Genomic DNA, 23,844 nt, shown 5'->3' on the forward strand with positions numbered 1-23,844 from the left:
AGGCAAAATTCCCATCAGCCTCAAGTGACCTGATTTTCAGAGAGGCCGACTTGTATGGAAGTTCTGCCTGTGTAAAGACTGAGTGCCTTTATACCACAGCTGTCGGTAGCAGGCAATGCAAAGGTGCACCACCCTAGAGCAGGAGCTCCTGGAGGCACAGGCCTCTGGAAATGTAGCCTCTGCTAAACCCTTTGAAGTGCCTGCAGCTGACTTTGTGCTGCCTGAGCGCAAGGAGTAGGACTGTGCCTGGCCCCTGTACAGGAGCACAGGGGAGTAGGGCTGGGTGATGGGAAGGAAGGAAGGTTCCCTGTGCCTATTCCCCCATTCATGCTCCTGAAAAAGTACAACTAGCCTCGAGCATAAACCTCAAAGTTTGGCCCATATGCACTCTGGCAAACTAAGTACAACAGACAATGCTGCTCTCAGTCATCCTGGTGTAAGTCCAAAGTAACTCGACAGTGGGCCTATGTTTAATAAGTAAATGTTCAGGCAGCAGAACGTCCATGACCGATGGGTGCTGTTAATACTCTTGAATATTTACAGACACCACACGCTAAGAGGTTACTAGACAGTCTGTATTATTTTGTCTAATTACAAAATTGTATCAGGTTTCTTTCAGTTGCACTTTTCCTTTAAGACCATTGCAGGCAAATCTAAAAAGATTTAGTTGTCTTGTTTGCTGTGAAAGGTGCTGAGACCAGCAATACCATTTAGTCACTTTCCACTCTCGACTGCACTTCTGCCTTCATCAGGTTATCAGCAGAGAAGCGTAAATGGAGATGCAGTGATCAGATTTCTAAGGCACAAAAGTTAACGCTAAGTTTGAGACAGTGACAGCAAGCAGCCATGAGCCTAGGAACTCAATTAGTCTGAAAGACAACTATCTCATTATCTTTCCCAAAATGATATAAATACATAGGAATATAAAAATTTAAAATAAACTCTCTCTATTGACTGTCTAGATGACTGAATTTCCCTTCTCAATTTCTTTAAACACCCACTTTAGTATTTATTTATTCTAAGCGCGAAGCAGCTGTGATAATTAGACTGTCAGATTCGGTAAGTTAATGAGGAGTCGCTGGAGTGGAAGGTTTTGCATTTGTGAGATTGCTGAAGGAGAGAAGCTCTTTGCCTTCGCTCTCTCGCTCTCTTTTCTTTTTCTTTCTTTTCTCCCTCCACCGGGTGGGAAGGAGAGAGCTTGGCAGTGCACAGATCGATCTGAATCCTTTTGATTAGCAGGTTGCATTCCCACCACTGTTCTGCCAAATAATGTTTTCCTGTTGTTTGTTTTTTAAAAAAGGAGCAAACAAACAAAAACATAGATGAGATTTTTAGGGGCAAGGGAGCCTGAGTTTAAGAAACACACCTGCATTCTCTCCTTCCCTCTCCAAATATGCATAAGAAAGTGAGCGCTAAGAAGTTTCCAAACTAATTTATGTCAGGTGATATGAACTGCCAGTAGTAGCAAAGTAATAGTGTAAGATTCCCCCTTCCTCACACTTTACAAATGGGGGTACTGTAAACCAAGGAAAGTGATTACAGGTTTGCTTCAACTGAAACTTAACAAAGGAATTTCAGCAGATCTGCAGTTAAAAAGTTCCCCTCTTTCCACTGGCTAAACAAAGTTTCAGTGGATTTTAGTTCACTAAAGGGGGGCCTGATCCTGCAAAGCACACAATTAATTTTATTCCTGTGATCAGTAATGAGATTGCTCATGCGCTGAAGTGTTTGCGGGATCAAGTTCACAGCTAATATGTTTTACAGCATCCTAGATTTTGTTTTTCTAAAGTGCCTGCTCCTGAATTAAATGCCATATTTTTAACACCAGGAGTTGGGGACAACTGTGATTCAGATAAACAGTTTATCTGCACTAAGATGAATTCAAGTGGAAGGATTTGCCTGGGTGAACGTTCCACGTATATGAAACTATATTTCTCTGAACAGTGGCTTTGGGAAACATTAGGGAGATCAGAGCTTCCCTGGTGTCTCTGTGGCCGTTGCTGCTCCCACCCACAATTTTATATTAAGAAGCAGAGATATTTGCGGGTGGAGTGAGAGTGTAGACGATACAGAGCAGGTATGGTGAGGAAAACATCCTTTTCAGTCTCTCTCCTCAAACTTGGTTTCTCCACAGCACAGTCACTGTTTACAGTTCCAGGAGTGAGGCTGCAGCCAGAAATCTGTGACCTATTTGCTCCTTACCAGAAGGGTCATCACCAAGCCAGTTCAAGCAAGTTTTGGTGAAAAACAAGAATCTTCAACGGCCTTTTAGGTAAGGAACTAAAAGAACAGTGCTTGTTTTTCACTATAGAAGCTACTGCCAACATCCTCAACAAATGAGATCCCACAACGAGTCTCCATGTGGGCTGGTAAGGCCCTAAGGTGGGGAGAGCGGGACAGAAAGGGGTTACAATCTCTCATCCCATGGCAAAACCCATGGCTGACGAAAGGTTAAGCAGGAAATTCTAAAAAGTTCTTATTCCTGAGCTTCCATCCAGGTGGAGGAAGGGGGGATTGCAGGCCTGTAGCCTCCAAACACAGCTGCACCGACATCCACAAAGATATCCCACAGCTCTCAGAATAGCCAGACAGAGGGCAGACCAGAGGTGAAAGTAAGCTGGTACGGGCCGGTACGGCGTACCGGCAAGAGCCAATACACCATGCCGGACCGCACCGGGGATTTAAAGGGCTCTGGACTCCACACCGCAGCAGGCAGCCCAGAGCCCTTTGAATCCTGCCCACAAGTCGGGCGGCCAGGCTGGGGCCGGGATTTAAATGGCTCAGAGCTCCCCGCGGCTGTAGGCAGCCCAGAACCCCTTAAATCCCACTCGCGGCTCCGGCGGCCGGGCTGGGGCCAGGATTTAAAGGGCTCAGAGCTCCCACAGCTGCGAGGAGCCCAGAGCCCTTTGAATCCCACCCGCAGCTCCGGCGGCTGGGCTGGGGACGGATTTAAAGGGCTCAGAGCTCCCCGCAGGCCACACCCCTTCCGGATGAGGCCACGCCCCCTCAGAACTCCGGCAGTACCGGTAAGTCCTGTAAGTTACTTTCACCCCTGGGGCAGACCCTTCTGCCACTGACCCCTGGGCCCTCTCCCCTACCCATCATCTGAAGGGTGTAGACAGGGGGAGGAGCAGACTCTGCAGGAGTTATAGCTCATAGGGTTAGAAGCATCGGCTCCCATGGTAACTTCCCCATCCCTGTTTTTAATAGCGACATGTTTGCCATATCAGCTCTCCTAACTCTGAGACCAGTGCCCTCCCCGTGAGGCCAGGATGCTCCTGCTTCCCCCCCCACCTCAAATATTTTTGAATTTTATGTCATTCATAATTACAAGACTGCTTAACATTTTTCTTTGCTTGGTCTGCATTTGCCAATGGTGAATTAATCAAGTTTTACAGTTAGCTTCTGAGCATGATCAGCAGTTAATTTTTTCCCAAACATTGTTCAGTCATACAAAGAGATTACTGTTGAAGTAACTGGGGAAAGGTATAGGTGCTCTACTTATCTGAACTGGGTTAGTCATAACAAATGTTCCCTGTCATGCTTAGATTTTGCACTATATACATTCCTTCAGGGGTGTGTATACCCTACATTAGATTATCTGAGCCTAGGAACGACTGATGGATGGCTTCTCAGCTCCTGGGACTGCTCTCTGTCATATTAACCTATTCTAGTTCTCCACAGATCTGGAGGCTCAAATTTACTGTGTAGGCCTTTTCCTTTTAGGGTTAAAAATGCCAAAAAGTGGACATATTTCATACACGCAGGTATACTCCCCACTACCACTCAGATCTTCATTATCTAAGGCTATGTCTACACTTGCAGAGTTTTTGCGCTCTTAGTTTCACCGGTGAGAGGGAACCAGTAAAAGAAAAGCGCTGGTTTGTGTACTCACTGACTTCCACAGGTGTCAGATCCTGTTCACATTTGCAGCACTTCCATCCCCGATGAGAGCAGTGCACTGAGGGCAGCTATCCCACAGTGGAGCTCTCTCCATTTTGAAGATAGGTCTTGTGGGAAAGGAAGGGGGTGATCGTGGGGCATCCTGGGTCCCTGCACAGCCTCATCTCCCCAAACCCTGATCAGCTCCAGTAGCACAGCATTGCTCCAAGCAGGGGATCGTTTGCTCCATGGAGCAGCCATTGTCACCTGGCCAGATGATAAGTGAGCACTTGCCAAGAAAACAGGAAGGAGAGTTTCAAAGTTCCCCGGGGCTTTACAGGGGGAGGGATGGACGTCTGTTTACCTGGCATCAGAGCGGCAGAGCTGCTGGCCAGAGTGGTCACCTAGGCACCATGGGATATCTTAAACTGTGTAAACAGGAAGAACGTGTCTTCACTTGCACATCACCGCAAAGTATCACTGGTAAGAACTATACACCTCTTGTGGAGGTGGTTTTCTGTTTGCGGTGAAACTCAGACGCTCCCGTGGTTTTTGCGCAAAAAAGGGACTTTTTGCGCTTTAAATGGCAAGTGTAGACATGCCCTGAGTAACTCAGCACACATGCCATGGATCAGATTATGCTTTCAATTACATCATTGTAAAACCAGGACCACTTCAGTAGATGGAATTACTTTGGGTTTAGATCAGCATAACAGTATTATGAGAATTTGGCCCTACGTGTGCTCTAATGTCTGAGAAGAGCTAGGTAAAGATGCTGAAATTGTCTTAAATCATAACAGCATTGATTTTACACGGTGTGTATTTCAGTTTTACTGGGAAACTATTAACTTAAAAATCCTACTTCAGTCTGAATACCTTTTACCTACTATTGCAACAAATAACACCTTAGATCACTATTACTGAAAGAAAATGCAGAAAAAAAGTTCAATTTTTTTCCCCCATTTGTTTACTTTGTGCATTTGTCAGGCGATTTTGTGCAGTCAGTTTTGCTGTTTCCTCTGTGCAGTCAGATAGGTGTTCGCAGGATCAGGACCCGAGTAACTTTATTCTTGTCAGTAATTCCATCGAAGGCGCTAGACTACTCACTTGAGTAAAGTTATGCTTATGCTTCAGTGTTTGCAGGATCAGAACCTTAATCAGTTTCCCCTGTTTTTGTGAGTCTTTCACACACTAAATTTTTAAAATAGCACAATCACAAAAATAATTATTTTTTAAAATATTTACTAGATTTCATGTTGACACTGTTCCTTCTTATTTCCCCATCACTCTCTCTCTCTCTCTCTCCCTCTCTCTCTCTCACACACACACACTTGCCTTACATACTAGACAAGTTAAATATCAACTCAAGTTCTCTTCGAATGTTCAGTTAGATGTAATCTAGTAGTGTACAAATTTAGATTTTTTTAATTTATTTTTTTTTAAAAGAGTGAGATGTTAAATGTAATAGAAATGGTTTTAGTATTTTAAAAGCTGCCAATTAAAAGCAGGTTTAAAATAATCTAAATAATGGTAACTTGGCATCTAAAGCACAACATTGAGCTCATGTATGAGAAAGTGAAACTGACTAGAAACAGTGAAACTGGCAGCCTGCTTTCACTACTCAACCTGAATGTGGTACAAAAATAAAAACAAAGAACAGAACATAAAAGGTTCAATGGTGGCTTTGCCAGGAACCCACAGGAAGGGGCACCACGTCATTGTTACAATCTCCTCCCTGTACTCCCAGTGCTCTGGGAGGAAATAAACTGTGCCATGCCCAAATCCAGGATGTTGTATGTTCCATGCCATAGCTCCGTTCAGTCTCCACCCGGTTGTATCTCCGACCATCCATCGGCCGGAGGGGGAATTTAGTGGCTCTGAGGAGCCTACTTCCCCTCTTACACTGGTACCCTTACTGCAAATATCCAATGCAGGGGCCCCCTTTATAGTTCTGTGCTACTGAACTAGCTGGGCCACAGGGGGTGTCCACGCAAAGCTTAGAGTTGTTTTAAATTTATCTTTAATAATAATCAAAGTCACTAAAGCAAATAAATCTGCAGAATATTTGGGATTATTGGGATGTTTTTTCTTTCAATGTATAGATTTAGCCTATCAAGAACTCTCTAGGCACAAGATTTTTATCCTGATCGCATTCTTGGTTATAGGGGCAGATTCTGCTCTCTGTTACACCTGTGGACATCTGGAATGACTCCTCTGAAATCAGCAGATTTACACTGATGTAACTGTGAAGACAATCTGGTCCAGGGAGATTTCTTTATAAAAGTCACCTTTCAATGGGAAAGAAGACGACAGTGCAGATGCCCTGATGTGTCTTTTGTATTTTTTAGAAAGCAACATCAGGAAGATTGACTTGGCAACCAAGAAGTAAAAGCACAGCCTAGAGTTTGGACCCTCCGAATAAACCCAGCCATTTGTCTTTTAATAGAGAGATCCCTGGACCAGAAGATTGATGAACAAACAGGACTGATGGCGGTTGACAACTGAAAGAAAGTAGGGACTGATCCAAGTCTTACAGAGACCTGTCAGGCCTGGGGGCTTGCCTACAATCTCCTCCAACAAAAGAGCTCCTGAGGGAAGCAGGGGATTAGTCTAAAGTTGAGTGAAGTTTCCAGGGAAGATGGTTTCTTGGATAAAGTCAACAACAAAAGGAATTGTTTGAGACTATTTGTTATAATTTCCAAGGGGGAGCTTCTGCCATTACTAACAGGATTATCACTCTACCGATTCCACACCAGCAGAGCATTAGAAATGTGCATTGTGGGCCAGCTGTTTAAAGCCTAATTCAGAGGTCTTCTTATGCTGTATCCGAAAGATGTGTAGGTGTTGATGAGAGCGACGGCAGTGAGGAATTAAGATGATTGAAAACAAAGATTGTTTATGGTAAAATTGTTGCACAGAGCACTGATGCGCTAGTGAGTTACCAGCTGGTTTTAATCCCCTTGATCTCTGGGCTGCTGACAGACTGTGAACAGAAAAGGTGCTCTCTGGTGTCTCCTGATGGGGAAAGCTGGTGGGAGTAGCTGGGAATTGTTTCACTCCTACCATATTTCTCACAGAGATTCTTCCTGGAAGAAGTTAGAAGAAGAGTTCTTACTAACAGTGCTTTTCTCTGTTTCATTCAATCATCTGAAGCACCTTTGCTCATCTCCTAGTATTTGGGGAAGTCCAGAAACTGGAAGCCTCAGGATAGCCTCAACGCAAAGCTGTGAGGGAAATTTAAGCAAAGAATTCATTCTAAAGGCCTGATCCTGCAAACCTTACATGTATGAATAATCCTTACTCACCTAAGTAGTGCCATTGAAGTGAATGGGAGAACTTGTCTGGGCAAGGAATATGCTGATGATTAAAGTGGGCAGGATAAGACCCTAAATCAGTGATGGCTTAGGACATACTTTGAATTTCTTAGCATATTTCACAATCTTAAAATACTATCTAACTTGACAGGGAGACGAACTAGGACTTTTCAATTTCTACATTTTATGGACCTAATTCTCATTTACACTAAGTCCCTTTTACACAACCTCAATGTGGGTGTTACTTATCCATACTGTCCAGCTCCTTTACAGTATCAGAGGGAATTTAGTGTTAAGTTAATATGACCTTCTGATTCTGATTTTGAGCTGATTTGTACAGCTTTAAATCAGGAGTAATTCCACTATTCAGTGGGGTTATACTGGTGTAGGTGTGGGATAAGCAAGATCATAGATTCATAGATTCCAAGGCCAGAAGGATCCATTCTGATAATTTAATATGACCTCCTGTATAGCACAGGCCATAGAACTTCCCCACAATAATTTCTGGAGCAGATCTTTCAGCAATCTTGATCTAAATGTTGTCAGTAATTGAGAACCCACCAATTTACCCTTGGTAAATTGTTCCAACGATTAATTACTCTCACTGTTAAAAATGTATGCCTTCTTTCTAGTCTGAATTTGTCTAGTTTCAACTTCCAGCCGCTGGATCATGTTATATCTTTCTCTGCTAGAATAAAGAGCCTGTTATCAAATATTTGTTTCCCATGTAGGTACTTACAGACTGCAATCAAGTCATCCTTTAACATTCTCTTTGTTAAGCTAAATAGATTGAGCTCCTTGAGTCTAGCACTATAAAGCAGGTTTGCTAATCCTTGAATCATTTTTGTGGCTTATCTCTGAACCCTCTCCAATTTATCAACATCCTTCTTGAACTGTGGACACCAGAACTGGACACAGTATTCCAGCAGTGGTTGCACCAGTGCCAAATTTAGAGGTAAAATAACCTCTTTACTCTTTCTCAAGGTTCCCCTGTTTATTCATCCCAAGGATCACAACAGCCTTTTAAGCCACAGTATAACAATGAGAGCTCACTTTCAACTGAACTTTTTCAAAGTCACTGCTTCCTAGGATAGAGTCCTCTGTCCGTAAGTATGGCCTAGATTCTTTGTTCCTAGATGCACACCTTTACATTTAGCTGTATTAAAATGTATATTGTTTGCAGTACACAGTTTACTAAGCGATCCAGATCACTCTGTATTAGTGAGCTGTGCTCTTCATTATTTTACCACTTCCTCATCTTTTGTGCCATCTGCAAACTTTATCAGTAATAATTTTATGTTTTCATCCAGCTCATCAATAAAAATGTTACATAGTGTAGGGTCAAGAACAGCTCCCTGTGGGAACCCACTAGAAACATACCACTTGATTAATGATTCCCCATTTACAATTACATTTTGAGACCTATTAGTTAGCAAGCTTTTAAGCCATTTAATATGTGCCATGTTAATGTTATATTGTTTTATTTTTTAATCAAAACATCATGCAACACCAAGTCAAAGGCCTACAGATGTCCTAAATACATTACAGCAACAGCTTTGTCAACCAAATTTTTCAACTCATTAAAAAAAAAGATATCAAGTTAGTTTTACAGGATCTATTTTCTATAAACCTATGTTGATTGCTCATAAATATATTATCCTCCTTTAATTCTTTATTCATTGAGTCTCCTTTGAGCCACTCCATTATCTCGCCCCAGGATCAATGTCAGACTGACAGGCCTATAATTATCCAGGAGATCCCATTTACCCGTTTTAAATGATGGCACAACATTAGCTTTCTTTCAGTCTCCTGGAACTTCCTCAGTGTTCCAAGACTTACTGAAAATCAACATTAATCATCAGTTCTTTTAAAACTCTTGGATGCAAGTTGTAAGAACAGCTATACTGGGTTAGACTGTCCTGTCTTCTGACAGTGGCCAATGCCAGGTGCTTCAGAGGGAATGAACAGAACAGGGCAATTATCAAGTGTCCCATCCCCTGTTGTCCAGTCCCAGCATCTGGCAGTCAGAGGATTAGGGACCCTCAGAGCATGGGGTTGCATCCCTAACCATCTTGGCTAATAGCCATTGATGGACCTATCCTCCTATCCACCTATCTAATTCTTTTTTAAATCCAGTTATACTTGCGGCCTTCACAGCATCCCTGGCAATGAGTTATTCAGGTTGACTGCATTTTGTGAAGAAGTACTTCCTTGTATTTGTTTTAAACCTGCTGTCCGTTAATTTCAAAGTTACTCCCGGTTCTTATGTTAGGTGAAGGGGTAAATAATACTTCCCAATTCACTTTCTCCACACCATTTATGATTATATATACCTCTATCATATACCACCTTAGTCATCACTTTTCCAAGCTGAACAGTCCCTCTCTTTTTAATCTCTCCTCATATAGAAGTTGTTCCATATGCTTAACCATTTTTGTTGCTCTTCTCTGTACCTTCTTCATTTCTAATATATCTTTTTTGAGATGGAGTGACCAGAAATGCACGCAGTATTCCAGGTGTGGGCAAACCATGGATTTATGTAGTGACATTATGATATTTACTGTCTTATTATCTATGACTTTCCTATTGGTTCGTAACATTGTTAGCTTTTTTGGCTGCTGCTGCCCAATGAGCAGATGTTTTCGAGAACTATCCACAACGACTCCAAGATCTCTTTCTTGAATGGTAAAAGCTAATTTAGACCCCATCATTTTGTATGTATATTTGGGAATTACATTTTCCAATATGCATTTATCAATACTGATTTTCATCTGCCATTTTGTTGCACAGTTGCCCAGCTTTGTGAAATCCCTTTGTAACTCTTCACAGTCTGCTTTGGACTTAACTATCTTGAGTAATTCTGGATCATCTGCAAACTCTGCCACCTCACTGTTTACCCTTTTTTCCAGATCATTTCTGAGTATGTTGAACAGCATTGATCCCAGTACAGATCCCTGGGAGACACCACTATTTACCTCTCTCCATTCTGAAAACTGACCATTTATTCCTTCTCTTGGTTTCCTGTCTTTAACTAGTTACTGATCCATGAGAGGACCTTCCCTCTTATTCCATGACTCCATGGTTGCTTAAGAGTCTTTGGTGAGAGACTTTGTCAAAGGCTTTCTGAATGTCCAAGTACACTACCTCCACTGGATCACCCTTGTCCACTCTCTAATAATTCTAATAGATTGGTGAGGCATGATTTCCCTTTACAAAAGTCATGTTAACTCTTCCCCATCAAACTGTGTTCATCTATGTATATGATATTTCTATCCTTTACTATAGTTTCAATTAATTGGCCTGGTACTGAAGTTAGGCTTACCAGCCTGTTCCCTCCTGTGATTTGGTGGTCTGTAGAACACCCCAACTTGTGCTTTATCTATTAAGACACTAATTAAGACCTGAAGAAGAGCTATGTGTAAGTTTGAAAGCTTGTTCCGAGGCATCTAGCATTGGGTACAGACAATTCAACAATTTCTTCTGTTCATGTCCTTTGGTTTCGTGATTAATTTTGTTCATGGGATCTTGATTCTGTGCTAAAATTTTCTCTCTTTTTACCCTCCTCTTTTTTATTAGTTTAACGCCCGTCTGCCAGCTGACTGGATTCCCTTCTACAGAGGTGGAGGTCATCCATACTATACAGACCCATCTCCCCACAGAAGGTGGACCAGTGTTCGACAAAAAACAGACCTTCCACTCTAAACCACTTACCTAGCCCATGGTTCACTTCCAGAATCTTCTGTCTTCTGTCTTTCTTCGCTTGCGGGACAGGAAGATCGCTTGGGTAGTCTTCTTCTTCAGCATGCGCCCAAGTTCTATGATACCATCTATTATCGGTGAGATATTCCGCAATGCAGTGTCTTTAATGCCAACTTGAACCACGACCAACAGATCCTTGCCCATCCATTTCAGAAGCCTAGCCAATCTTTGAGTAACATCTAATGTCTTGGCTCCAGATAGGCAGAATGCCATGCTGTTGTCCACTTCTATGTTCTTTCAGCTCTTCTGAGTACTGAATCCCTAACATGGATCATCTATCTTCCTTGGACAGTTGGAGAATTCTTTGTGAGCAAACTGGCTTTTCTTACGGGTTGGGCCAAGCTGCCATCCACAGAAGTAGGCTGCTGCATTTCTATGTTAAATTCCAACATTTAATCTTGTCTGGGGGAAGGGTTGTTTATTTTTCAAAGAAAAAAATCTCTCCAAGGTACAGGAGTCAGTTGTTAGTTGGTAACAGCTTTTAACAAGTAGAAAGGCGTGGTGCATTTCCAATGTGTATTATTGACCATAATGGCTCTCCATTGTCCTTGTATAGTCATTTACAAGTGCAAAATGGGTGTCAAAAGCTACCAAGACAGAATGGTAGTGTTTTGCACTCTCTTTGCAAAGGTGTAAATGAACACACAAGGTGCAGGGCAGTGGAGAACCAAGAGCTATTTGGCATGATTATGGTCTAATGTCTCCTCCTAACTAGGGGCCATTAAGCACCAAAAACATGTTAAATGAAAGGATTTGTAGTGAATAGAGGGTGACAGAATTCTGTAAACTGGAAGATTGGAAGCAGATCACTTTTGGGACTATGCATTACAGATTCCTATGGAAAGTAGTTTTTGCAATTGCAGAACAGCTGCTTCCCTTGCCCCATAAAACTCAAATTGCCAAAGGGACAAATCATACTTTGGGCTCCTGTGGGTGGAGGAACATGAAGATCCTGGCAGAAGGATGTACTGCCCCTCAGCACTCTTCCTATTCCTCATTGAATGATGGAAGTGGTCCATTGATTGTCTGTTTAAATAATTTGTAGGTGGGACTTTGGGATGGAGAGGGCAGGGAAACTGCTTTCTCTACACAGCATCACTGATACCACCTGCCAACTCCACAGGGATTTTCTTCCTAAACTACTGATGACTGGGGAAGCACTAACTTAAGCAGGTTTCCCTTCTGTGATGTGACACACACAGCCCAGCCCAGCCCAGCCCAGCAGTGACTTCAGGGGCAACAGCTAGCCGGAGAACACCATGCCTGGAGTTGCATTGCCATGGAGGCTGGGGAGGAGGGGCTACACAGGAATACAGAGGCACTTGCCTCTAGCAGATCTCCTAAGATCCAGGCTGAGTGCGAGGGACCTTGCAAATGCTGTGGGCTAAACTCCCTATCTCTTCCTGGTGCATCAGGAAGGAGAAAGGGATGAAACTGTGAAGTGGATTTTATGGTCCGACACTATTTTTCCAAATGTGGAGATAGCTGACTGTGGGGGATGGGGGTCATGCAAGCCAGACTCTTTCACCTCTAGGGGGCCAGTTCAAATCTAGCCCTCCTGGGCCAGTCACAAGTCATTTACCACGCGCTGAGTGAGCCGTTCTGAGGTAATAATGAAAGTGCTTCCAGTGTGTAAAGTGGGATAGTGTGGTATTGTCATCACTGCATGGAGGTCTGTGTGAAGTTGTGCATTTGCCAATGGACACATCACAAAAAAAAAACCCTTTACAAATGGCACGAAGAGGAAACCTTGACAGCAGCATCAGCAGAGAGGTCAAGGACTGAGTGAACTGTCCTCTCCCCCGACACTCCCTCAAGACAGGGAGGTGGTTCATTAGTAGGGCAGGGTGGGGGACACAAGTGGAGAACTTCAGGCTCCAGCCCCACTGCCACATCAAAAAAGCAGGTCACACAAAAATACGTAGATTTAAAAGAAATTTGAGTGAAAAAGCCCTTTAATTTATAAACATCCTTTTTTAAAATGTGCACAGCTTAACAGCAGATATTTTTAATGAATATATGCCTTTAAAAAATAAATAAATCAAACACCCTCCTTGCCAGGTTAAGAGTCTCTGTGTTTTGCATCAGCCGAGAGCGAACTTTTATGTCCAATTTATAAATCCCAAGAAAAAAAGCAGAGTTTTCTAATACAAATGCTGACAAAACTCTATCCATAATGGCACAAATGGGCAATGCACCGTGCACAAAAAAATCCCACCATAACCCAGAACTGCATTTGGGGAACACAGATAAAAGCCCTGACTTGGGTCATGTGACAGGTGTCACTTCAGTAATGATATTGGGGGCAGAGATAAAAGTCCTCTCACTCTGGTCATGTGACACAGCTTCATTACTCTCGCAGCAGGTGGTCCGCGAGGCTCAATGCCTTTATTTTATTTATTTATTTATTCTGTGATAATGAGAAAATGTTTAAACTCCCATCCCTGTGTTTAAACACTTCTTCCTGCTGACAGCAGCGGGGGGATCCCTTGATCAGCTGTCAGATTGGAAAGTGCAATTTTTCTGGAAAGTAAACAGCATGTTTGCCAGTTGGAAATAATTTTCTGTTTGTTGGGACTGCTGGTGTTGGAGTGAGGGAGCCATGTCATGGCGTCTGACAAGTCAGGAATGGGGAATAAGAAACAGGCTAAAAAATACCTTTTGTACTGTGCCTCCGATAACAAGAGCCTGAGATTTTTTGATATTTCACTATTGTCATGTGGTAAAAATACAATCACTTAAGGATTGTATATGAAAAACTTTTAAAGCAGTGGCTCAGCCTGAGGATGGACATGTGGGACCTACTGCTTGCTCAATCCACTATGTTTTAATAGAAACTTTACTTCATCTCAGGTGATTAGTCAAGATGGTCAGAGATGCAACCCCATGCTCTGGGTGTCCCTAAGGAAGGACTGGATGACAGGGGATGGATCACTCAATAATTGCCCTGTTCTGTTTATTCCCTCTGAATAACATAAAGGAGACTCTGTGTGGGATGAGATTACAAAGTGGATTTTATGGTCCTACATCATTTTTTCAAACTTGGGGAGCTAGCTGGCTATAGGCAATGGATTGGCCACCGTCGGAGGACAGGACACTGGGCTAAATGAACGATGGGTCTGACCCCGTTTGGCCATTCTTATGAAAATGAAGTAGAACTAGAGATGGTGCTCAGATACTAGGTGATGATGATTGTATCGGGAAGAGTATATTACATGGATCTGATGTCACAGCAATGAGATGTTCCCTTTTTTTCCAAGGATGAGAAAAATTAAAGACAACTATCATACAACACATAAACCATGAGGGTTAATGGAAGCCAGTGGGATTTTGGAGTGTAACAAGGACTGTAGGTCCTATGATTACAGGAATTAAACCCAGCTATGATGATTGGTGTGTTATGTCTGAAGTCATAGGTACATGATACCATGAAACTGTTCATAACTGCCTTGGAATCAAACAAAATATAACTTTATGATCTGTACATTTTCTCTCTTCTATTAGACAAATAGCTTTTAAATCAATTGTCATTAAAAAAAACCCTAAAGATACACTGCATATAAGTTTTCCATTAAAAATTATTGTTCAAATGTACATTCACACAGAGACTCACACAGCATTGTATATGCAAACAGGAGGCACCATGTTAAACTTGATTGCAATATTCAATAAACTAAATGGCAACATTTGCTTACAAATAATTATGAGAAGTTTTCATTCCACATTGAAAGTTTATTGAATTTATACTAAGGGCTTGGCTACACTTACAAGTTGCAGCGCTGGGAGTTACAGCGCTGGTCATGCAGCTGTGGAAGGGCCAGCGCTGGAGTGTGGCCACACTGACAGCTACCAGCGCTGCAGTGTGGCCACACTTGCAGCACTTTCCAGCGCTGTATTGAGAGGTGCATTGTGGGCAGCTATCCCACAGAGCACCTCGTCCCGTTTTGGCGCCGTTTTGGCGCTGAGTATTGTGGGAAGGGGAAGGAAGTGTGCGGGTCATTCCGCTTCCTGTTTGCCAGCGCCCCGTGGTGCATCGCTTCACATCCCAGCATTCACTCTTTCCAGCAGCGTTTGGCGCCATTGTGAGTGTCTTTCTGTTACTCTCTGTGTGAATCGCGATTTCTGTGGCAAATGGAGCCCGATCTGCTGAGGACTCTGCTGATGAGTGTCACCAGCACAACACGTTTGGCAGTCCAGCTATTCCTTCAGCTCCAAAGTGACAGTGAGGATTCCGACGATGATATCAATATGGATTTGCCTGCCGCGTGTGACACTAAAGTGCTTGCGGCATTTACGGAAATGCTCAGCACCGTTGAACGCCGCTTTTGGGCTCGGGAAACAAGCACTGAGTGGTGGGATCACATCGTCATGGAAGTCTGGGATGACGAGCAGTGGCTGCAGAACTTTCGTATGAGAAAAGCCACTTTCATGGGACTGTGTGCTGAGCTCGCCCCCACTCTGCGGCGCAAGGACACAAGATTGAGAGCTGCCCTGACGGTGGAAAAGCGAGTGGCTATTGCAATCTGGAAGCTGGCAACTCCAGACAGCTACCGGTCGGTCGGGAACCAGTTTGGTGTGGGAAAGTCGACCGTGGGAATCGTTTTGATGCAAGTTTGCAAGGCAATTAATCGCATCCTGCTAAGAAAGACCGTGACTCTGGGGAGCGTGCAGGACATTGTGGATGGCTTTGCACACATGGGTTTCCCTAACTGTGGAGGGGCGATAGATGGGACGCATATTCCTATTCTGGCCCCCCCCCACCTGGCATCAGAGTACGTTAATCGGAAGGGGTATTTCTCTATGGTTCTCCAGGCGCTTGTGGATCACCGCGGGCGTTTCATTGACATTTACACAGGCTGGCCTGGAAAGGTGCATGATGCACGCATCTTTCGGAACAGTGGCCTGTTCAGGAAGATGCAGGCAGGGACTTTTTTCCCAGACAGGAAGATCACAGTAGGGGATGTCGAAATGCCCACTGTGATCCTTGGAGACCCCGCGTACCCGTTACTGCCTTGGCTCATGAAACCCTATACAGGGAAGCTTGACAGGAGCAAGGACCGGTTCAACTACAGGCTGAGCCGGTGCAGAATGACTGTGGAGTGTGCTTTTGGGCGTTTAAAAGCCCGCTGGCGTTGCTTGTATGGGAAGCTAGACTTGGGGGAAAGCAGCATCCCCGCGGTTATATGCGCTTGCTGTACCCTCCATAATATTTGTGAAGGGAAGGGTGAAACATTCAGTGAGGCATGGACCACCGAGGTTCAAGTCCTGGAGGCTGAATATGCACAGCCAGAGAGCAGGGCTAATAGAGAGGCCCAGCACAGGGCTACAAGGATTAGGGATGCCTTGAGGGAAGAATTTGAGGCTGAAAGCCAACAATAATGTTTGCTGCCTTGCATGGGAGTGAATTGCACTGCTTACACTGTTATTCTATTATCCATAATAATAATATGATTTGTAGTGCCTCTTTCTTTACTGGGCTAAGGTATCTTTCACTATCTGCTATAATAAAGACTGTTTTCAAAGCCAAGAATTGTTTTATTGAAAAGAAAAAAACTTCCTTGACAGACAGACAGACACACAACATTTCATGAACACAAGAGGGCAGGGGTGTGGGTTGGTGAACTGTACAGTCACAAGTTTGCATATGCCCTGTCTGGATTGCTGTTTAATGAATCCTGCACTTCAGGGTTCATATACTGCATGGTGATGGGGGTTGAATGCAGAGGGTAAGGGTGGTGGTAGGCTGGTTGGGGAACATACAGGTGTTGGAGGCAGCTGGTGGTGGTAAGAACCTGGATGCTGGGGAAAGGTGGTTTGAGCTGACATTGGGGCACAAGGCACAAAGGACGGGGCGGGTGGGGGAGTAGCACGGTAGTGCTCTGCTTGCATGGCAACGAGTGACTCTATAGACTCCGCTTGGCGCTCCAGGATGCTTAGCAGCCGCTCCGTGGTTTTCCTCTTGGCCACTGCATTTCTCTTGCGTGTCCTGCTTTCTTTCTCTCGCCAATCCTTCAAGTCCTTACTCTCTCGAGCAGACTGATTAAGAACAGTTTTCAGCATGTCTTCTTTGCTCTTTCGGGGATTTTTTCTCAAATTTTGAAGCCTCTGTGATGTTGAACATCTGGGCAGTCCAGTAGTCAAGGTCACTGTAGAAACAGAAATGACAACATTTAACACGGGCAGCATTGTATCCACTATCTCCAGACATGAATTGTTACACTGAGGGAGTGAGTTCTTATTTAAGCATTCTTTTACCCACACGCATAACACTACAGAAGCCACGACATGGTGAGTGAGCAGTGCTTACATGGGGAGAAGTGGGGCTTGGGTGTAAGAGGGGAGCTGGTTGCTTCGGGTAATCTGGAGTGCTAGAGGGGTTGAGTGAAATGCAGATGCAGGGGTGATCTTATCTCCCTATCTCTTCACTAAAGAGTCTCCCAACATTTTTCACAGGACTTAATCCTGGAAGATGTTTCCCTACTGCGAGTCACTAGGGAACAGCGGGGGCTCTTTTAGAGCAATGTGGATTCCGCCCGGGACCCTATGCGGCTTGCCTGTGTTCAGAAATGGTCCCCCACCACTGACAGAAGAGTGGCGCGGACGCGTCACCGTCACTGGGACAAGGGACACAGTGGCTCTGCCTATAAACTTGCGCAGGCATATTGCCCACGCTCTGGATGAAGCTTTTGCTGAGATAACTGAGGCAGATTACCGCGACGTGATAGACCACATCAACGGGCTATTCCACATCTAGAGGCTGGCATGCATGCATCCATAACCCCCCCTCCAAACCAGAAACAATACACCCAGAAAATAAAAGCCGCTTACCGGTAACACGCTCCTCTGCTTGTCCTTCTGCAACTGCTGGCTGCTGCGATTGGGTGCTTTCCTCCTGGCTTGAGAAGAGCTCCTGGCTGCATGCCTCCAGGGAATCTGCGGTTTCTTCCCCCATGCCAGGAGCTTCACTCGCGGTTTCCTCCCCCCCCCACGCCTCCGCCTCCGCCGCCTCCTCCGCCTCCTCCTCCTGTCCCCCAGCCTGCTCAGAAGTGTCCATCGTTATCCTGGGATTGGCAGTGGGGTCACCCCCAAGTATCTCATCCATCTCCCTGTAAAAACGGCAGGTCGTGGGAGCAGCTCCGGATCGTCGATTCCCCTCTCGGGCTTTGTAATAGGCACTCCGCAGCTCTTTAATTTTCACCCTGCATTGTACTGCGTCCCGATCATGGCCCCGATCCAGCATGGCCCTTGATATCTGCTCAAAGATATCGTAATTCCTACGGCCGAGCGCAGCTGTGCCTGAACAGATGCCTCACCCCAAACACTGATGAGGTCCTGCAATTCACCAGTGCTCCATGCTGGGGCTCGTTTGCCGCGTGGAGGCATGGTCACCTGTAACTGATTAAAACTGATTGCACTCCACACCTGGCTGCAGCAAACAGGAAGGAGATTTTTAAATTTCCCGGGGCATTTACAGGGCGGGTCACCTGAGCCAAGAGCAGTAGAGTGCAAACTGATGTGCAGAGTGGCTGAACAGGAATTCTGGGATACCTCCTTATTCCCTGGAGGACAGGTAAAGCGCTGGTGAGTGTCCACACCTGCTGGGCAGCGCTGGATCACCAGCGCTGCACTCCTTATACCCCTGCCGGGATGGGTTTTCAGCCAGCGCTGCAACCAGGGAGTTGCAGCGCTGGTTGTGCCCTGCAAGTGTGGACGGGGTGTTGTTGCAGCGCTGGAAAGCCTCCACCAGCGCTGCAACTTGTAAGTGTAGCCAAGCCCTAAGTTGTGAATTAGTAATATTTCATTTCTGAGCATGGTCAAGTGTGTCCCCTGTGTGAGATAGCTAAGAGACCTTCAGTGTACTGATGAAATGGACTGTGAGCTAGTTGTATGTGAAAATACGCTGAATGGAAGCCTTGTTCTCACAACATCTTACTCTGGTGCCTGAATGTTAGTGTCCAAGGGACAGAATTAGATTGTGTTTTTTTTCTCTTGATAAATGTCAGTACTAAGGACTCACTTTTCCCCCGGTTACATGAAGTTTTGGTTTGTTAAAAGAAAAGATTTGAGGCCAGATTCTGATCTCATTTACACCACAGTAAAAATAGAGTACCAACCACTACCACCGGGAGTATATCACTTCAGATACAGGCCCTGATTCAGGACAGCACTTAAGCACATATTAACTGGAAGCATGTGCTTAAATGCAGTCCTGAATAAGGGCACTCTCCTGAATTCAGCGTAGCCAACTCCTCTGCCTTTCAGTGAAGCTATGGCACTCCAGGGCAACAGAGATCAGAATCTGGCTTTCTGTCAGCAGTCATTAAAAATGTACAATTTTTTAAAGGATAACATTCATTTAGCAAACTGACATTTTGCATCTCTGAAATGGGGGATTTCCCTGGGGAATCTCTGAGTCACTACAGCCGCTAACACTGAAGCTGCTCTGAACAGTAGATTATCCCTCTCCAAACCGAACAAGTATGAACAGGCCAGACACGAGGAAGGGTTTATTTGGGGTTATATAGGAAATAAAGCCCCTGCTTTGCCTCAAGACCCGCTAAAGGTGACAGCACAGAGTGTTAGTCACAAATGTTGGAAAGAACCGGGAGGATCATGGCACCAAACTGTAACTGCCTTAGACATGAGACTCCCCTGATCTCTGATAAACACTCTGACATTTGGCAGCCTGACAGCTTCACAGTTCCATAAGAAGCTTCCTAATTAGAGCCTCCGTGAGAAATAATCCACAACTTGAAGTTTGTCTCTGACTTCCTCGCTATACTTTTTTCCTTTTTTGTTAGTTCCCGTTCTCTCTCTTTTTCTCTCATTTTCTTCTTCTTCTCACTGCCTTCTCTCTCACTGCCCCTCCCCTACATCTTTGCAGGCTGAGGCAGTGAAGTGTAAGGCAAGACAGATGTTGATTTCTTTCTGTCCCTTCAGCCAAGTACAACCATTGGGCAGAAGTGCACCTTCTGCGATCTAGTGTCACCTTTGGATCAGAGGGTAGATAATACTGAAGAGAGCACAGCAGAAGGTGAGGCAATGAGGCAAACATGATTCAGCATAACTAGTCTGCAAAAAAAGGCCTAATTTCATCCGAGTTTTAATAAGCTAGAACAAGAGATGGGCCTAGACCAAACCCCTGGATACAAACATTTTCTAACTGTGGGGGAGCAGAGACTGTATATTCTCACCTGGATCCAGATCTGAGTTTTGCAGCTGTGTCCCAAATCTGTACTGGGCTGACCCAGTATTCGGGATCTGCACAACCGTGATTTTTGGTTGGATGAGAGGGTGAAATATGGAGGAGAATTTGGCAGCCCAGGCCCCTGTATTTAGAGCACAGCTTCCAATATAAACAGTGCTGTTGTGTGGGGCAGGAGGGATTCACCCAGGAGACCTGAAGAGGAGAACATATCCTTACATGTACACGTACCATTAAGATTGTCTCTTGTTTGTGGAAATTGTCATTTTGGGGCACATTCTGCCACCTTGATTCACACTGAGTTGTACCTTACTCTCCAAGTAGTCCAAGAATCAAGCTCTTGGTGAGCACTTTAAACACAAAGAGCAGTGCTATCACACTTGGAATCTGACCACATTAATAAGCAGCATCTGCTATCACAAGTTTATGCAACTTAATGGATCAGATTCAATTGGGGGGGGGGATTCCCCATTAGTGGGATAGATTGTTTTATATGTGATATCCCAAACCCCTTTACAGAGCAGTGAGACTGGCAGCACAGTCACCAGGGCCGGTGCAAGGATGTTTTGCACCCTAGGCGAAACTTCCACCTTGCGCACCCCCCCCAGGCCCCCGCCCTGAGGCACCCCCCTTGCGGCAGCTCCCCACCCTCCACCCTGAGGCACCCCCCCACCCCAGCTCACCCCTGCTCCGCGCACAAGCATGAGCACCCCGAGCACGCCGTGGCTGGTTCACTTCTCCTGCCTCCCAGGCTTGTGGCGCCAATCAGCTTAGGCACCGCAAGCCTGGGAGGCGGGAGAAGTGAAGCAGCCACGGCGTGCTCGGGGAGGAGGCGGGGCAGGGGTGAGCTGGGGCGGGGAGTTCCCCTGCATGCCGCCCCCCCCCCCTTACTTGCTGCAGGCAGCCCTCCCCGCGCTCCCCTGCCCCAGCTCCCTCCGCCTAAATGCCGGCGGCGACTAGGGTGGCTGAAGATCCGGCCACCGCGGTCGCTGCCAAAGAAAATGGTGCCCCCCAAATCCCAGCGCCTAGGCGACCGCCTAGGTCACCTAAATGGTTGCACTGGCCCTGACCGTCACTAATGCATGACAGCCATTATTTCACTCAGCAGTAGCTTACTCATGGGCCTGGGCATTAGAACCAGCTTTACGGAGCCAGGGAATTCAATTCCCATCCGCTACATTTTTCAAAGGAGTGCCATAGACTCTAACCCCCCCCCGGACAGTCACCAGTGATGGGCAGAAGCCAAGGGATTTTGGCTGAAGCTGATACATAATGGATAGGCCTGCATATATACTATAGGACTGCTCTGCAGGTGCATGAGCTACTATTAAGATTAGTACAGACACAGATGAAGAGGAGAGCACAGACCTGGGGAAGGTATTCATTCAGCAATGGCCTGAAAGAGGTTTGTGGTAGAGAACACAGTGGAAATGAGACAAAGGCACAGGTGCCGACTTTCAGCTTTCCCCAGGGGTGCTCCACCCTGAGGCCCCACCCCTACTTCGCCCTTTCCCCCAAAGCCCCACCCTCACCCTGTCTCTTCCCGCTCTTGCTCCGCCCCTCCTCGAGGCTCTGCCCCACCCAGCCTTTCCCACCTCCTCCCCCAAGCGCACCCCACCCTTGCTCTGCCCCTTCCCACCCCCACTCCTTCCCCTCCCCCCCAGTGCCTCCTGCCTGCCGCTAAACAGCTGATTGGTGGCAGGTGGGAGGTGTTGGGGGGGGAAGTGGGAGGAGCTGATTGGCAGGCCTGCCAAACAGCTGATCAGTGGGGCTCACCGAACAGCTGATCGGCAGATGGCTGGTGGGCGCTAAGCACTCACTATTTTTTTTCCGTGGGTACTCCAGCCCCGGAGTAACCACAGAGTCGGCACCTCTGGACACAGGCGGCAAGATGCTCTGCTTCTTAGGTAGTTCTTTACGCCAGTGCAAAGTGGATGCAAAAATCAGAATGGGAGCATTTAACATACGCTTAGCACCAGTGTAAACTATTTTCAAAAGTTCAGATAAATCAGTCCTTAGAAGACTTAATTACATTGACATATCCACAATACCATAGAAAAAAGAGTTGCTTCTGTTTCTGTTAAACTACACGTTTTTCAGGGGTTTACCATTTAGTCATTTTAATCCACTTCAGACGAAAACTTGAAATGCAAGTTGGCAGCCCAAAGGAATTTATTTTGTAATTTTTTTAAGGGCTTAACTCAGTTCGATAGATTTAGAGCATTTTTAAAAGGTTTGCTGGTTTTAAAAGCTTAAAGGGAAACAAAGAACAAGGAAAAACCAGCCACAGTGAAAAACTGAAGTTTGGCAAAGGCCAAATCCTTTGGGCAAAACTGGCCCAGGAGAATATCTGCAGGATTGATCTCAGATAAGCAGCAGAGAAGATGACTTATCTCGCAGCTGCAATGCAGAACTGTGACTTCTCCAGATACTTCCATGCTCCAAATAGGGATTTCTATCATTCGAATACCAGATTGCTCTGGTCCCAATGGAGCTCCATAGGGAGCATCCTCTAGCTAATATGGAATTCACTAACGCAGATTATACCATCTAAACACTTGTGAAAACTAAAGTCATGTTATGAAAGGTCCTTCACACCTTGAATTAAATGCTGCTCAACAGCCTTCCCTAGACGGGAGTGTGGTTACATGCCTATACCCACTTATACCAGTGAGTCTGACAAAGCAAATATTAGCAGTCAAGAATGTAGAGCTGATTATGCAGACTCTCTGAAGGATATGCCTTCCTAGGACTTGATTTTATTGGTCACTAAGGGTGGGATTTTCAAAGGCACTGAAGGGAATTAGGTGCCCATATCCCATTGAAAAATCACAGCTTTAGCAACAACCCAACATTAGCTTCATCTTAAAACTTCCTCCCCATGCTTGGTTGTTCCTAGGTTTTCCCCACAGAAACTTCTCTGTTCCAGACCCTGGTTTTCTCTATGCCTGAAAGAGGCCATGGTTCATCTTATATCCTGGCTGTATCTAACTAAATCTACTCAGCACTAATTACATTGTAACCTAATGCAACATTCCAGCACCTGGTAACAGGATGATTCAATAGAGGAGCCCTGTGTCCTTAAACAGGGTGCTTGAGCCTGCCACTCTCTTGTAAAGAAGACGCAAAACTACTACCACAGGTAAGGCCAGATACAAGTAGGCTCAAAGCAAACCCTTAGCACTACCCCCGTTGCCAGTAATCACAAGGTCAATCACTTAGAAAACAGGAAGAAACTAACATGCCGAACACCAAGATGACTTAAACTCCATTTTCAAAGGCAAGTGCTGCACATGCAAATGCTGAAATGGTAACCTTGTCCCAAAACATCAGACGTGACGTTAAGGAGGTAGCCCAGCATGCATCTGATTAGTGCAAATGCTGATCAGGTATGAGACAAACCAAGTTATGGTTCACAGGATGTGTGACCATAGAATCATAGAGCTGTAGGACTGGAAGCTCCATCTAGGTTGAGTTTCCATAATTTGTTTATGAGAAGGTCGTGTGAGACAGTATCAAAAGCCTCACTCGAGTCAAGATATATCACATCTACTGCTTCCCCCCATCCACAAGGCTTGTGACCCTGTAAAAGAAAGCTATTAGGTTGATTTGACATGATTTGTTCTTGACAAATCCATGCTGACTGATGAGATGCTGGAGCTTGTCACTTTAGTAGAAGTCACA

General features: G+C 45.2%; 1 protein-coding gene across 1 annotated transcript in view; it reads left to right on the top strand.

Moving 5' to 3' along the window:
- Window positions 1-6,399, top strand: part of CDK15 (cyclin dependent kinase 15) — a 57,685-nt gene extending 51,286 nt beyond the window's left edge. The window contains exons 15-16 of the mRNA XM_045032855.1: window positions 2,135-2,272; window positions 6,231-6,399. Of these exons, the coding sequence (XP_044888790.1) occupies window positions 2,135-2,244 (110 nt within the window). The 3' untranslated portion in view covers window positions 2,245-2,272; window positions 6,231-6,399. The remainder of the gene's footprint in view (window positions 1-2,134; window positions 2,273-6,230) is intronic.
- Window positions 6,400-23,844: the final 17,445 nt, after the last annotated feature.

The sequence above is a fragment of the Mauremys mutica genome, chromosome 10, assembly GCF_020497125.1.
Source record: "Mauremys mutica isolate MM-2020 ecotype Southern chromosome 10, ASM2049712v1, whole genome shotgun sequence".
In the NCBI taxonomy this organism is placed as follows: Eukaryota; Metazoa; Chordata; order Testudines; family Geoemydidae; genus Mauremys; species Mauremys mutica.